This window comes from Sylvia atricapilla, chromosome 4, assembly GCF_009819655.1.
Source record: "Sylvia atricapilla isolate bSylAtr1 chromosome 4, bSylAtr1.pri, whole genome shotgun sequence".
NCBI lineage: Eukaryota > Metazoa > Chordata > Aves > Passeriformes > Sylviidae > Sylvia > Sylvia atricapilla.
The window spans coordinates 43,364,648-43,379,371 of NC_089143.1; the positions used below are offsets into that span (position 1 = coordinate 43,364,648).

The 14,724-nt window shown below is 35.8% G+C and overlaps 1 protein-coding gene across 1 annotated transcript; it reads right to left on the bottom strand.

The window, feature by feature from the left end:
- Positions 1–1,586: 1,586 nt before the first annotated feature.
- On the bottom strand, positions 1,587–14,191 carry RBM46 (RNA binding motif protein 46). Its single transcript, XM_066317705.1, has 5 exons — positions 14,034–14,191; positions 9,991–10,458; positions 8,046–8,828; positions 3,854–3,913; positions 1,587–2,493 (listed from the first exon to the last, which is right to left on the bottom strand). Exons 1-5 carry the CDS (start codon positions 14,182–14,184, stop codon positions 2,468–2,470), a joined length of 1,488 nt encoding a protein of 495 aa, XP_066173802.1. The 5' UTR covers positions 14,185–14,191; the 3' UTR covers positions 1,587–2,467.
- Positions 14,192–14,724: the final 533 nt, after the last annotated feature.

A 14,724-nucleotide genomic window follows, 5' to 3' on the forward strand; every position in this document is an offset into this window, starting at 1 on the left:
GCTACTGCTGCTTCAGCTGCTTATTCCTTACACCACTGTTCTTAGCTGTGGAACAAAGACAAATTCTGTCTGGATTCGGCTGGCATCAGCCCAGTACTCAATACACTCAAATCTTTGATAATGGTTTAGTAGCCACACATGTTGAGAATACCGAAAATAATTGCCAAGATACGTGAGCATGTTAATAATGATGGGATTTGCCAGTTTGTAACAAAACTGGGTTTGGGTTTTTTTGTCTCAGTTGGAAATCTGATCAAGAAGGATGTTACACACCTGAAAACTGCAATCTCCTGGCTTTCTACAGTACTGGCAGTACCTTGTTTTGTTCACTGAGGAGGTAACTTTTGTTTGCTGCTCTTCTTCTAGTATTCACTGCAATATTATGCATTCTTTGTGCACCTTGGCCCACAGCTCCCTTAATTAGCTAACAATACCCATTTTACCTAGGTTTGCTTGGTCCAGATTTCCATCAGAAATGCAAAAACCTAAGTCTTCATGAAAACACTTGAAAAATAAAATGAAGCTTATTTCAGCAGTCTGTAGACTAGAATGCTCAGGCTGCCAGGAAAATACTTTTAAATTACCAACCCCCTGTCTTATCAGCATTATACCATATCATCCTATCTCAAACACTGATTTTTGTCTTGGCCTTTAGAAACCACTTGGTTTGAACATGGATTAAACAAGTTCCCTGTTCCCTTTACACCTGAGTTTTCTAGGAAATCCTATACTTTTAACAACTTTCACGTGTGATAAAAGCTAATCAACGAACTTGCTTTTCAAGAATTACTTTTCTTTTTTCCAGTCTTCACTCAGACACTTAATTACCCTTCCTTTTGTTCAGCAAAGCACCGGATCCTCTGGCCAAATCCTGTTATTATAGAAAGTGAAGTGACTCCTCCAGAGTAAGTTTGTGAAGGGTACCATGTCTAAAATAATAATTTATTTTTCTTTTACACACACCAAATATGAACAGCATAAATTTAATATAAATGTTAATTCGTGTACAGAAGTCAAACACATTATTTCAACATTAGAAATTGCAACATGTAAAAGAATTATTCTGTAGCTAATATCAAATAAAATGAAACTGCTATAACTGCACCTAAATTAACAGCAAAAAGGACAATTTAATATGGTGATGAAATACACTGAACCAAAATACGTATTGGACTACAACAGTTGATTGCTTTTAAGAAAAATTATTCAACTTGAAATCTTTCCATTGCATTGTTTTCTGTCTACATAATATTCCTTCCTGACAAACAATTTTCAGATACAACAGCTTACAAACAATACTTGCATAGGTGAGGCCCTTAGATATTTTAACCACCTGGCCCATTCCTTGTCAATGAAATGAAACTATGTATAAAATTCCATAAATAAGAATGTTATTAGTTTCAGATTGTTAAAAAGGTTAAAAAAAGGTTGTTACTCTTTTGTCATTCAATAAATAAAGCACTTGACTAAGAAATGCAAAGTAGTCACAATAAAAATATGGATGGCTCACTCAAAATGAATTACATACATCGAATTTTAAAAATCAAATACTATTTTCAGTTTAATGCTTAACAATGTTTTTTAAGAAGAACATGGCCTGATTAGAAAGTGAGCAAGTTGCTGGTCCACATGGCCACCACAGGCAAGGACAGGTGCTGGTTTCAAGGGAGAGCCTGGATAAAAGTAAGGCCTCTATAAATATGAAAGCACACGTGTCCCAACAGAGAGGTGCTAACAAAAGGAAATACAACCTACTGAGCTGTACATAAAAATACATGTAATCTGTATCTGTCAAGATTTGCTTTCGCCTGTTTTTGTGTCCAAGAATTAACTAAGGTATTGAACCTCAGTGTTACAACTACAGCAATGTAGCCTGATGGTGCACTGATCTAAAGTGCTTCCAAATTCCAGTTTTCCATTGATGTACTGCTATATCAGAAGCAAAGATTTTATTGGACATGTTCTTCCTCTAAAATTTTGCACCAAGTTAATGGAAGCAAACTTGAGGATGGTATTTAAGTTTCATATTATGCATGTTTATTTATGAAAAGGCAAGGGTGCCAGAATGGTGTTTATTGTTTTGTTGGTGGGTTTTCTTAACATTTGTTTAAGATTTATTACATACAATAGAAGCTGTAAAAATTCTGTGTGAATATAAAGGAGTAATTGTGGCAAATTTTCTCAACACTAAATATAAATTACTGCTGTATAGACTATTACAGGTAATAAAAATCTTTTAAACAAATTATCTTTTAAAACCCAAATTTAATCAAACTAACCAAAACAATTTAACATTCAATTTCACTAATCTTTAAATCGAAATGCTTAATACTCATGCTTTGAAGAATTATTCATCAATAAACATGGAATGTGAAGTTCCAGTAATTATGTATCAGCGGGGTGTTCTTTTTCCTTTCATGACAAGATCCAAAGCAATAAATTCCAAACTTCTTCTCTTTGGGGAAATTCAAACCAAGTAGGGTGTACAGTTGACTGTAGAAAGAGAAGGGGAGGGGGATGAAATAGAGTTTGATTTCAGCAAACATTCTGCATTATCCATTTCAAGACGGACTTAACTGTTAAGAACTTAAGATAATGGTGTAACAAAAGCATTTAATGCTGTGTTCCTCCCTTTCCTCTGCAGCACTAACATTAACTCAAAATAATTATGAAACCGTTCAATCAACTGCTCAAAGGGGTTCTTTTCCTAAGACCCTTACAGTTTTAAGAGACCCCATTCTTCAGAAAAATTGAGAAAATTGAGAAAATACATTTTCTCATTCTATATATATAATCACACACTTTTAACTGAATTTCATAATAATAACCCTTTGTTTCACTTTCACTCAATGCAGATTATTAATGCAGACAACTTTCAGGTGCATAGTAGATCACTGTTCCGAGCCACATTAGTTACATATATCATACTTATCCTAGCAGCAGTCATTCATATTGCATATTTAACACTTTCGATCGGAGTCTACCTTCAACTAAGCACCAGTTCTGCCTGATGTACACTGCATAAACAAAATCCAACTTCATTGTGATCATCAGTGGAGTAGGAAAAAACATGTTCATTATATCCTGTTTCAAAGTGACTGACTCTACAGAAGGCAGACAAGTTATTTCACAGATATAGTCCAACATCATTGTATCTGTCTTACTTTTTTTTTTTTTTTCTCCAAGTTTCTTATATAGGCCAAGATTTATAAATTTATGTTCTCTGTCCATCACAGCAGCCAAAAAAAATAACTGAATCTTTGGGAAATATTCTGTGTGCCTGAGATTAGAAGCTTCCAGCAGTAAATTTAAAACAGAGAATGGATTTAATGCCCTTTTCAAACTGCCCTGTAAGCTTTCAAAAACCATTAAAAAAAAAAAGACAGAGGCCTCAGAAGCAACAGATACACACATGTAAATTGATCCACAACTGCATATTTAAAGAAACTCAGAGGAGAGAGCAGTCTTTATACATGACACTGACTAGCCAAAAAATAGTCCAAGTATCCAGAGTAGTAAGAGCTCCCACTTCTGTACCTAAATTTAAACCCAAGCTGGAAAGGCAAATAATTAAGAACTGCCTGAAAATGACTCAGAGTCATTTTAGGTGTGAAAACCATAATGTTCCTTTGTGCTGCACAACCAACAAGAACATCAGACTGTGTAATCCACCAGCAGGTACAGGGCAGTAGAGGTATTGTGTCCTTTGGAAAAAGCAACAGAGAACCTCTACAAGCCTTCTTAGAACTGTGTCTGTGGGGAAAGCATAGCTTCTCTAACAAACAGTACAGCTAAGACAGTGTCTTTGAGAGGGCAAAAAGCTGCAATGAATAATCCTGAGAGGCTTACTCACCTTTACTATCCCACCATGCTGCATTCAGGGACAGCAATGTTATATATGCTTGCTCGGGGGCTGTAAGAAAAAAACATGTGTAACTCACCTAATAAATATTTCAGACTTCTAAATGCATACTGTTAAAGACCTTCCTATACATTCAGAGCCTTTCTAAAGATCACTAGAACACCCCAAACCATGAATTACTACTTATCATCTGTATTTGCCAAACAAATCAGCAACTTCTGTATTTTTTTCAAACATCTTAAAATTTGTGGCTGCTGATTGTTCCAATAGCAATATAATTAATTTTGATAAAGCAAACAAAACAATGTTTAAGTAAAGAAAATTCCTACAGCAAAATATGAAAATCATCTCACTTGACCTTTAGTTTTGATGTCCAAAATCTAGAATGGCAATCTGCAGATACATTTGTTCGGAGACACAGACGCTAAATACAGACTTCTTGAACTAGGTTATAAAAGTTTCATCCATGACTTATAAATTACTACTGCATGCAGTATCCAAGATGTTTAAACAAGTGAATTCAGACTAGTAAGATACAATGCCTGCTCCACCTATTTAAGTACCATTTACTATAACACTTATATGTGGGGAACGGGAAGGAAACTATTATTCATGTGCTATAGTTAGTTTTAAAAGGCTTTTTTCTTGAAGACTTAACAAGAAAAACTTATTTATGCTTTTCTTATAAATACTTTAAAATATTCTCTTCTACCTAGAAAAATAATTTCATAAACTGCATCTCAGAGAGATAGAACATGAAATAGCACATGTGAAATGCAAACATCCTATAGTGGAATAATCATTTAAAACCCAGCAGATCCCTGAAACAGGAAACTTTGCTGAAACTTCTCTCATTTTTCCCCATCACCCATAGTTGAACTCTGCAGGGAGAGAATTTCCCAGGACTCAGCCTTTGCTATAGAGAGCATTATCTTAAGGACTAGAAATAGGTTCTGACATTTTCTGGTATTTCCTTAAAACCCGTGGAATTCCACCAGAAGTGAAAACAAACCAACCAAACAAACAAAAAATAGTTTTCAAAAGAAGGCTCTGCTTTTCCAGGCTTCAGATGTTTACTCTTACTAAAGAAAGGGAGGTGGGAGTTCTCCCACAATTCAGAGCACATCTAAGCAATTTCACACTTTCCTCTGCCTGTACTTTAAAGACATGGTGGATCAGCCAGTTTGATTCCATAAGCTACATACCTATGTTACCAATGGAAAGGACCTGAATCATACCACCACCTCCAATTTCAGGATTGAGTCTGCACTAACACTGCCCCTGGGACCACAAGCGGAATATGAAGAGTGTGCTAATTGTACAACCACAGAGTCTCTGAACTGGAGCTGTTTCACATTTAGCCAGCCTCTAGCACAGGTAAGAGTAGGAAGCCTTTCATGTTTTTCTAACTGGATGACACAATTAACAGCCAAGGGCCATTGCGCAACTGACATTAAGGTGTTGTGTAATTTCTGAAGGCACAGACTTACTTGTGCAGAAATGGGATTCAAATTAATGGCAGATGTATTAATTCTTCTACAGGACATTCAGGTGTTTCCCTATTCTGTTCCCTCTCCTCCCACTTCTCCCCCTGACAACATTCACCTGAAATTTCAACAGTTCTGCTCTCCTTCTCACAAATGGACACCCAGACATGTCATTTTCACACATTTAGCCAAGCCTGAATGTTTTCACCCCCTTGATATGTTGATAATTTATCTGTTAACGTTAAAATATGGCTGATTAATCTTTCCCTGACGGCATACTGCTTCTGTGTTTTCTAAGAACCGTAATTTTCAAAATATTGAGGTGACACCAAGTGGTTAGTTGTTGTACTGCCGTCTGCTCAGGACTGCTGTGTACCAGTACTATATAAACGTGTGTAAAAACCAAGTATTCTGTAATGTGTCAAAGTAAATACAGAAATACATACTACAAAAAAAAAAAAGGAAAAAATAAAAAAGAAAAAGACAGAAAGAAAGAAGCCAGAATGCCTTGAGATTATTAATCAAAGGAGCCCTTTCTCATTTACTTACTTATTTACTAGTTATATGCTTTAAAAAGAAAAAAACCCAGCAGAACTCAACCTGTACACATCATCAAAAATTAAGTGGCCAAAAAACTAAGTTCCTGTAAAAGAAGTTACTTACCAGAAAGAATTAGTCCCTATGTCATCTTTGTACACTCAAGTTTATAGGAATTTACTTCCAAGAAACACAGACTTCTCTCAAATCACTGCTAGTTATAAAAAAAAAACCCAGACAGACAAAATCCCCAAACCCCAAAGAAAAACCACAACCCATCCATCAGCAGCATCAGCATCATTCAACACATTAAACCACACAACACTTCCATGAGAAGGAAGGATTCTGTCACATCTAGCAACTCTTCTTTACCTGCAGATATTTCTTACAACACAGAATATATATTATTAAACTGGAACAGAAACAACTTCTTTAAACTAGACAGGGAAAAGAAATTGTACTTTTAGACTCCTATGGGCTGTTTCAGCATCACAACAGTACCAACATCAAAAAGTGGGTTTTTAATCAATATAAAACACATGCATCTTTCAAAAGTCAGCCTTATATGTGTGCTTCAAATCAGGGCTCTGTATGCTCTTTGAAGGCCCAAATCCTCACAAACCAGAATGCACAGAGGCCATCAAAAGAGAAAAAAAGTGTTATTCAAAGATAGAAAGATAGCATTACTAGCAACTAGGATATTAGGTAGACAGCTGTCAAAAAACAAACCCGGTATTTGGGAATTCTGCTAAATACCAATTCACATTAACTGTGATTATATGGCACAATCAAATGCTAAAAAGCTTTAGAACACTATTAATTTAAATCCACTTTAACACCTTTTCCCTATAGCACTTGTAATTATAACTGAGAAGATAAAAATCTTAATACATACTTTCTATTTTTTTTTTAGTCTGCATTCAGGATTTGCCTACAGCTTAATATCTTAATCACTCTTAATCTAATTTTAATTGTTCCCTTGATTCTTTCCCAGAGAAATACAAGAGAGAAAATAAATTTAGGTAACAGAAGAAGGCAAACTGGGCAGGTATATATGGTCAAGCATAAAACCTGCAACTGTCTTTGTTGTTCTTTTAAGGAGAGCCTCACAGCACTATTTTGAGTTTAGTACTATTTTATCCTTTGTGCTCAGGATTACATGGGTTGTAAAGGTGTGCCCCTAATTTTCCTAGCTAGAAGAATATGGAAATAGACACTCAACTAGTAAAAAGCATTGTGTACAAAACCAGACACAGTTACTTAGCCATTTATTGACTAAAAGATCACTTTGGACATCTGAAAGCATCACCTTCTGAAGATGGCCCACTAATGTAAACCAAGTGCACCATTGCTGAAGTGGAGACAATGTGTAAGGCTTTGTGCTTCAGAGGTTCATCTTCCCATAGGACTTTTTGGCCAGGCCAAATCCAAACCCAAGGAGAAGAAAGAACGTAAGCAAGAATAAAAAGCTTGTTTACATTTTAGTCATGCACTGCAAAAAAGTCATCATAGTCAAGCCTGAAATAAGTCTGCCATGAACTCACCAAGGGAGAAATTTCACCACAGCCTACATACATCTCAAGAGACCAGCAGAACAAGTGCTAAATAGCAGTATTAGGAGGAGAAGAATGGCAACACTATTATAACAGTGTACTGCAAGCACTTTTCCAATTCACCAAAATTAGAACAAGTGAGGGAAAAAAACCAACCAAACAAAAAAAAAAATCCCAACATTCTCCCCCTCCAATTTTACAATATAAAAACTTTCCTCTTCTAGTAGTTGTATTCTGATGTTAAAAATTGGAAAGTGTATAAATGAAATGCTAGAACACGGACTTTCAAACAGATTTCCAGCACCGTAATCATCTCACAGGACCTTAAACCACATTTACTTACATGTCATCTAATTCTTCCTTATACATCATTCCACTAGATAAATGTAAGCAAAAATGCTTACATTGGATTGACTTAGATATTTACAGTGTTTCCTCAGTGCTCTCATCTAATGGTCCAGACTCAACTGACACAAGAACCAAGTCTTCTGTAGACTACTTTATAGAAAATACACACATGCACCAAGATACGTATACCAAGAACAATTTAAAAGTAACTTTTCTAGCTTCAGTTCTTCATATATAACCAAAAACGTTTACGCTTACCTAGATGTAAAAGTGTGAATTGCGCTGCCAATTCCTTTGCATCTTCTACTGTTGTACAGAGTTTTTCTGGCATGAAATAAGTCTGGGAATCATCTGCAATACTAGAAATAAGCACTTTGTACACCAAGAGTACTTTCCCATCCTGACTTGTGGTTGAATACAAGCAGTATTCTGGTGGTGCCCAGCTATTTTTATGGCAAAAATAATCCAGATGCATTACTGCAGAACTGAAGTGACTCAGCTTTAAAGAATACATGCTAATTGGAGTAAGCTTTATTCCTGGAAAAATGGGGTACGTACTTCTTTCCACTTCAGGGGGGCCTGGACTGTGCTGACCATTAAGACGAATTGAAAGACTTGCTGGCTTCCCCAAGGATTTTTGAGTACCATCTTCTTTGTTAGGAAACCCTAAAAGATTTTCAGAACTGGGACTTATCTGACCATTAAAATGTTGCTTCCAAGAACTTTCTTTGTTAACTGGCTTTGCCAGTGTTACCTCAATACTGGCTCCATCAATGCACTTTCCATTCATTACAGACATAGCAGCGACTGCATCTTCACGGTGGAAAAAATGAACAAAAGCATAGTCCCTCAACTTCTTTACACGTTCAACTACTCCTGGTTTGAACTTGTTGAATTCAGCTTTAATTTTGTCCTCTGTAGTAGATATCATTAGATTTCTCACATACAATACTTTAACTCTCTGCATAGTTTCTTCATCAACTACTTTCTCAGGATCTGCCCAGTCTACTTGAATAGTATGACCCCAGGGCTGGAACGTTCCTACAGCAAAGAAGCATTACATAAATAAGAAACATGCAATGGAAAGCAGAATCACTCTTATTACCTATCTCTACAAAAAGCAAACATGATGCATACTACAAGAAACTGGGTTTTGTTGTCTACATCTACTTTAGTCACTTGAAATTGTTAAAGTAAATGAGACTCTGAAAAAATGACAAGTGTTCTGTTACCTTTGGGTTCATAAAGCACCATAAGCTGCCAAAACAAAGACTTTGTGCCGTGCACACGGACACACACAAAAAGGAGACCAAAAGTAATTAGCTACTAAAGACAACCTCTTCAATAATATTACCACTTCAAAAAGGATGGGCAACACCTGGAAATAATAATCTAAATGTGTATCTCTAGCACAACCCTTACTCTATGTTGCAGCAGATTCCAGAACCCAAACTAAAAGAAACAAAACCCAACCTGCTTTGTTACTCATGTCAACCCATCATTTTGCATATCATACAGGTTTATTTTCCTTTGAGTCATCTGGAGATATTTTTACATATATACATAGGTAAAATATACCAATTATATGTTAAATATATTACATATTATTACCAGTATTATATTGAAATTTTATTTTATGTATTTGATATTTTGCATTTTGTATATTGTACATACTTTTGCGTATTTATTTCCTTTATTTTTCTTTCAAAATTCTTTTCTAGTAAAATATTAAAGACCAACCTTTTGGTATTTTTAAGTATGAAACGTTCAGATATTTCATAGTGATGAAAATAAAATCATTCATGACAACCCACAGAAAATTCAGGGCACATTATCCTTTCTAAGTTTACTTTTAAGAGAATTTGAGTGCAGAGCCTTGTGCATGTAAATGAAAACTGAATGTGTGCCCATGCAAATACATATTGGTGTTAGTAGCTAAATTACATAAAATGGTGTTCATGTTTTAATTGTCAGAACTACTTAAATTACAGCTTCTTAAAAAGCAAGTCAAAAAAACCCCACAACAACAGAACATAAAAAAACCAAAATCATCCTTAGCCAAAAGGCAACACTACAGTTTTGTTCTGTAACTCTCAAAACACCTTAAAGAATGAAAAACAGGGATGATCCACCATCTCATCCCTCCACAATATGGAAATAGATACGCCCCATAAAAACTCAGTTTAATTACAAACAGTTTTACCTGGGATTAGTCGTCTTCTAGCCATTGCAGCTGCTCTGTGAGATTCATATTCTACAAAGGCAAAGCCACGATTCTTAGTTTTGTCAGTGGCATTTGGATAGACAATGACATCCACCACTCCTTCTGTAACTTTTTTCATTTCATTCAGGATTTCTTCTTTCTTCTTATCTTTAGGAATTGCTCCAATAAACAGTCTGCAGTTGTCCAAGCTTACGCAGACACCAATAAACTTCCCTGGACGAATTTCATAATTATTAAGGATCTTGATGGCCAGCTGGGCTTCCTCTTTAGTGGTGTACATCACAAACGCATAGCCTCGGTTCTCACCACTGAATTCCATCATCAGTCTGAGCTCATAGATCTTCCCAGCTCTCTCGAAAACAGGAACTAGCTCATCTTCATACATATCACGAGGAATCTTACCCACAAAAACTTCACATCCACGGGGTGGTGGAGGACCTTCCCAACCTTAAAATAAGTTGTCCAACAGCAATCTTAGTACAAATGCACATTTCCCTCACACCCAGTTCAAATGTGGGAGTTATTTATTTTTGGTCTCAACTGAAAACTAGCACATTCTCTCCTACTGCATCTTACTTCTTTTATGTTTAAATAATAATAATAATAATAAAAAGCGCCACAAACACAGTTTGCATTTCTGCACACTGAACCTGTTCATCAAAAACACTGACACGTTTACCAAGAGTCTCTATGCCAATCATGTCATGCCCCTTACAATTTTATTTCAATTATTAATAAAACTGATATACCTAAGAAAGATACCTAGATAAGAACTTCAGTTTAATTTTCTACTACAATGCTTTAGAAACACAAAATGTTCCTCTGCACTTCTTGCCTGTATTTTTATAAATTTTGTTAAGGGTCCCCACTGCAGTACTTTTTTTTACTTCCTTGACATCCTTCAAAAAGTCCAAACATTTTGCTTCCACCTTCATTCATCCAATAAAACAGGACTCCCTGAGGAAAGTAAGATACAGAGCCAAATTTTCTGCAACAGCCAAAAAGATGCAACATTTTTACTCTAAAAACAGACCACAGTTTTCACAGGCAGTAAGTGGATGGTACGGGAAAAAAAGAAGGAAAAAAAATCCACAGAACAAGTCAGTTTTTGGTTGACATGTGAAAGCTGCATCTGGGCTTCTCTCCTTAAGCCAAGGACATTCAAACATGCTTTTATACCTCTGCCATATATATATACTGCAAGATACGTTCAACACATCATATAAAGTTGTGTTTATGCACTTAATATAATGTGCTTATGGTCTTTAAATATGGCACTCCATTTTCCCAAAATAATAAAAAAGTAATTTTAAAAACATTTGTTTGGCTTTGTTTCTTTTTTAAAATTAGACAAACAACTCAGGTAAAATGTTCAAAGGCAGACAAAACTGAAATCATAACTAAAAGCTTTTTCTTAAGCTTTTGACAAGAAAGGTTTTCTACAGGAGAAAAAGCAAGGAGTTCAAAATGGCAGAAAAAACTAACACAAAACTTAGTAAATACTAGTATGAAATGACGAAGCATAACAAGGCAAGATAAAAATAATTACTCTTGACAAGTTAAGACAGCAAGATAATTAAATAATGTACTTTGGTTTGAAGTTCAGAATAAATGATATTTAGATGATTTTGTAATTAGCACTTTTTCCCTCATGTATTGTCAAGAGTCTGTAATTTATTTGTGAAAAAAATGAACAGAATTGAGAGATTTTTGCCTTCTCACAGAATCATTTTTCATCTATAAACTAAACACTAACTGTACAGAAAGAACTACAAGCTACCAAGGGATCAGAATTAACATGAGTTTGGAGTCACACTGCCATGACTTAGCTAAGAAAAAGCTTGGCTCTGTCCTGTACAGCATTCCACCTTTTTAAATATCTCTGACCACTTCAGCTGGACATGGCAGCCAGCACCATTTGCAGGCCAACACTGCCATCACTCACATCATGTCAGTGCCTTGTCACATAAAAACAATAAACCAACTGTACACCATTTAGGAGCTCCAAAGACAAAGGCAACTGTGCACCTCAACCGAGAAACAATTGTGCAGGAGTCATGAAATTAAATAATAAGCTTTATCTATTTATTAACTAGACAAACATTTACCATCTTTCTCAGCCTGACAAACATTTACCATCTTTCTCAGCCTGATTTCTCAGTAACTGATTGAACAGTGATTCTCAGTAAGTAAAAGCCATCTACCACACAAAACCCCCTCTTCTAATTTTAAAGCTGCATAGTAACTCAGCAGTACAACACATTTGGGCCAACTGGAATTAGCCTCTGACTTAAAGAAAACTGGTCCGTGCCACATTTGCCAATGTGTGACATGTACTTAGCAGAGCAAACATGGAAAGTCAAAATCATTCCACAAGCAGCTGACGAGAGAATTTCTTTGACTGGGTACTTGATTCACTGCTGGATGACAGAGAATGAGACTCCTATTTTTGCAGTTCAATCAACATTAGTTATAATCCTCCCACTGTTAGGGTCCATGCCATCTTCAACTTCCATGTCATTCTAACGACTCACATGCCTTAGCAACATCACTGGCTCCATTGCTCAGATGGCAACAGACATAAAACTATCAAAATTCACTTTCATCTTTTTTCTTTAAACACTCTACAGACACATTTTTCACAAGTGGTATACACAGTACCAGATAAAAACCCATCATTCTTAGGGCAATTCTGAGCCACATCTGCTGAGAACAGAGCTGACACTAAGAATACCCTTTGACAGCAACACAAGCTTATAGAAATCACATCTTAAGCAGAATCCACAGTGAAATCTTTCATTTAAGATATTGTAATTTCCTGCAAGCCATCTCAAACATTTAAGTCTCACCTGGCCTAGAGCCATTTATAGTAACTTAGGTTAACTTCCAATCTAAAAAAAAAAAAAGGATTTTCAATGTCCTATGAAAATACATGGGTATTTGAAGGAAAGATACATACCTAATATCAATGAACAGATTGATGGAAAAGACACCTTGTCAACCCCATCCAGTTTCAGAAAATATTAATAAAACTAGCTTTGCTAAACAAACACAATACCATCTAATGTTCTAATTAAAAGACATTATTAGGTAAAAGATGCACAATAACTTAAGAACAAGCTGAAGTTAGTGATGCCCTGCAGTTCTTTTTCCAGTGCTATTTTCAAAATAGTTTCACAGGGTTTATTTTTGTTATTCTACATTAGTAAAAGTACAGACAAAATTTAAGACAGAAGAACTTCCAGAAAAATAATTTTGATGCAGCTCAAACTTAAACTACATATAGGTATAAGTAAATAAAGTTCATGCTTATGAGCATAATTTATAAAGCCATAGGATCACAGGCCACAAGTGAGAATGAACTAAAGCAGCAGCACAAAGAATTTTCCTCCTTTCTGCTTGTCTAAGTGCAAAATCTGATGCAGAAAGAAGAGTTACTGTGTTCCCTGTCAGACAACTAGGCTTAGCAGCTAAATTCTTGTACACTGCCGACATCAACAACACTGGAAAGATTGTTCAAATTAAAGAAATATTTTATTATCAACTCTGAAAACAAAATGAGTTAATCTGCACTGGTGCTCTCACAGAGAACAAAATTTGTAAAAAACTACAATGCTTTGGCCAATATAAGTGGTAAGGGGTAAGAGAAGACACTATAGCTGGGTTATGTCACTACCACCAACTTGGTTTTCCCTTCTGTGTCCCTAAATGTTTTGAAGGGTGTTCTCAGTCATACGGAACACACTTGGCTTTGTGAGCTCCACATTTGTCCTGCTACCTATCAATTTTAGCTGTTTTTAAAACTGTGACTTTTTAAGTCCAGCAAAAGCAAATGTTCAACACAGTCCAGCTCAAGAGATCTTAAGTTGCTAGAAACTGTAAAACACATCAGGATCCTCCCCATATGTGTTCTGTTTCTTACAGTGTTTCCTTAGGCTTCTACTACTGGTCACTGTCAAGATACACAACATGAGGCTACACCAATTTTCAGTCTCAGAAGAAATCTCAAAAGAAATGCTTACCTGGTGGAGGACCACCAAATTTCCTTTGCCCATTTTGCTGAACCATGCTGTATCCAGTCTTCTCCATTAGGGCAAGTAAAGCAGCCCCATTTTGAGCACCCCTTCGGATTTTGCTGCATCCATTAGCTGCAGCTTTATTCTCCTCGTGCATATCTGCAACAGCTTCAACAGAACATTGTAAATATTCTCATTCAGCAAATTCTAAATTGTTACATGCAGACAGAAGCTACCAAAATCCAGAAAAACCACTCAGGCTACACTGGCCTATTTTCCACAACTTTGTTTAGTGTGAAGCTTCAATCCTACACCCAACCACTATCACTGGTGTACTTGCTTTCAGACCATTGCTCTGTAGCTGGGATAATCCAGAACTTTACCCAGCAACTACACAGTGTGTATTCAACCTCTCCTAAATGCTACCACAGTTGTCACAATGTAAGTACCATAACTATTTTTAAGAATGCTGCCCTTCAAGTAGAAGAATGAATTCTTCTATAAACCATAAGGGACCAATAAGCTACTTGAGATGACAAGTTCTATTATCTTATTACTACATTTTATAAAAATACCAATTGTATTTTAGTGCTAAAATACTGGAGGAACACCTTAAGTCTGTGCCCAGTTACTAAAGAACTCAAAGAATGCATGAACATAAATAATTTAATTAATACCAACATAAAATAAAATTAGG

What these genes read in the sequence shown, in the direction of transcription:
- RBM46 (XM_066317705.1), bottom strand. Translation starts at nt 14,184, where the DNA reads ATGCACGAGGAGAATAAAGCTGCAGCTAATGGATGCAGCAAAATCCGA. An exon ending in TAGAAGACGACTAATCCCAG is followed by an intron (nt 8,829 to 9,990) that starts GTAAAACTGTTT and finishes TCTTTGCTGTAG; the next exon opens with GAACGTTCCAGCCCTGGGGT. An exon ending in AGCATGGTGGGATAGTAAAG is followed by an intron (nt 2,494 to 3,853) that starts GTGAGTAAGCCT and finishes CTCTTTCTACAG; the next exon opens with TCAACTGTACACCCTACTTG.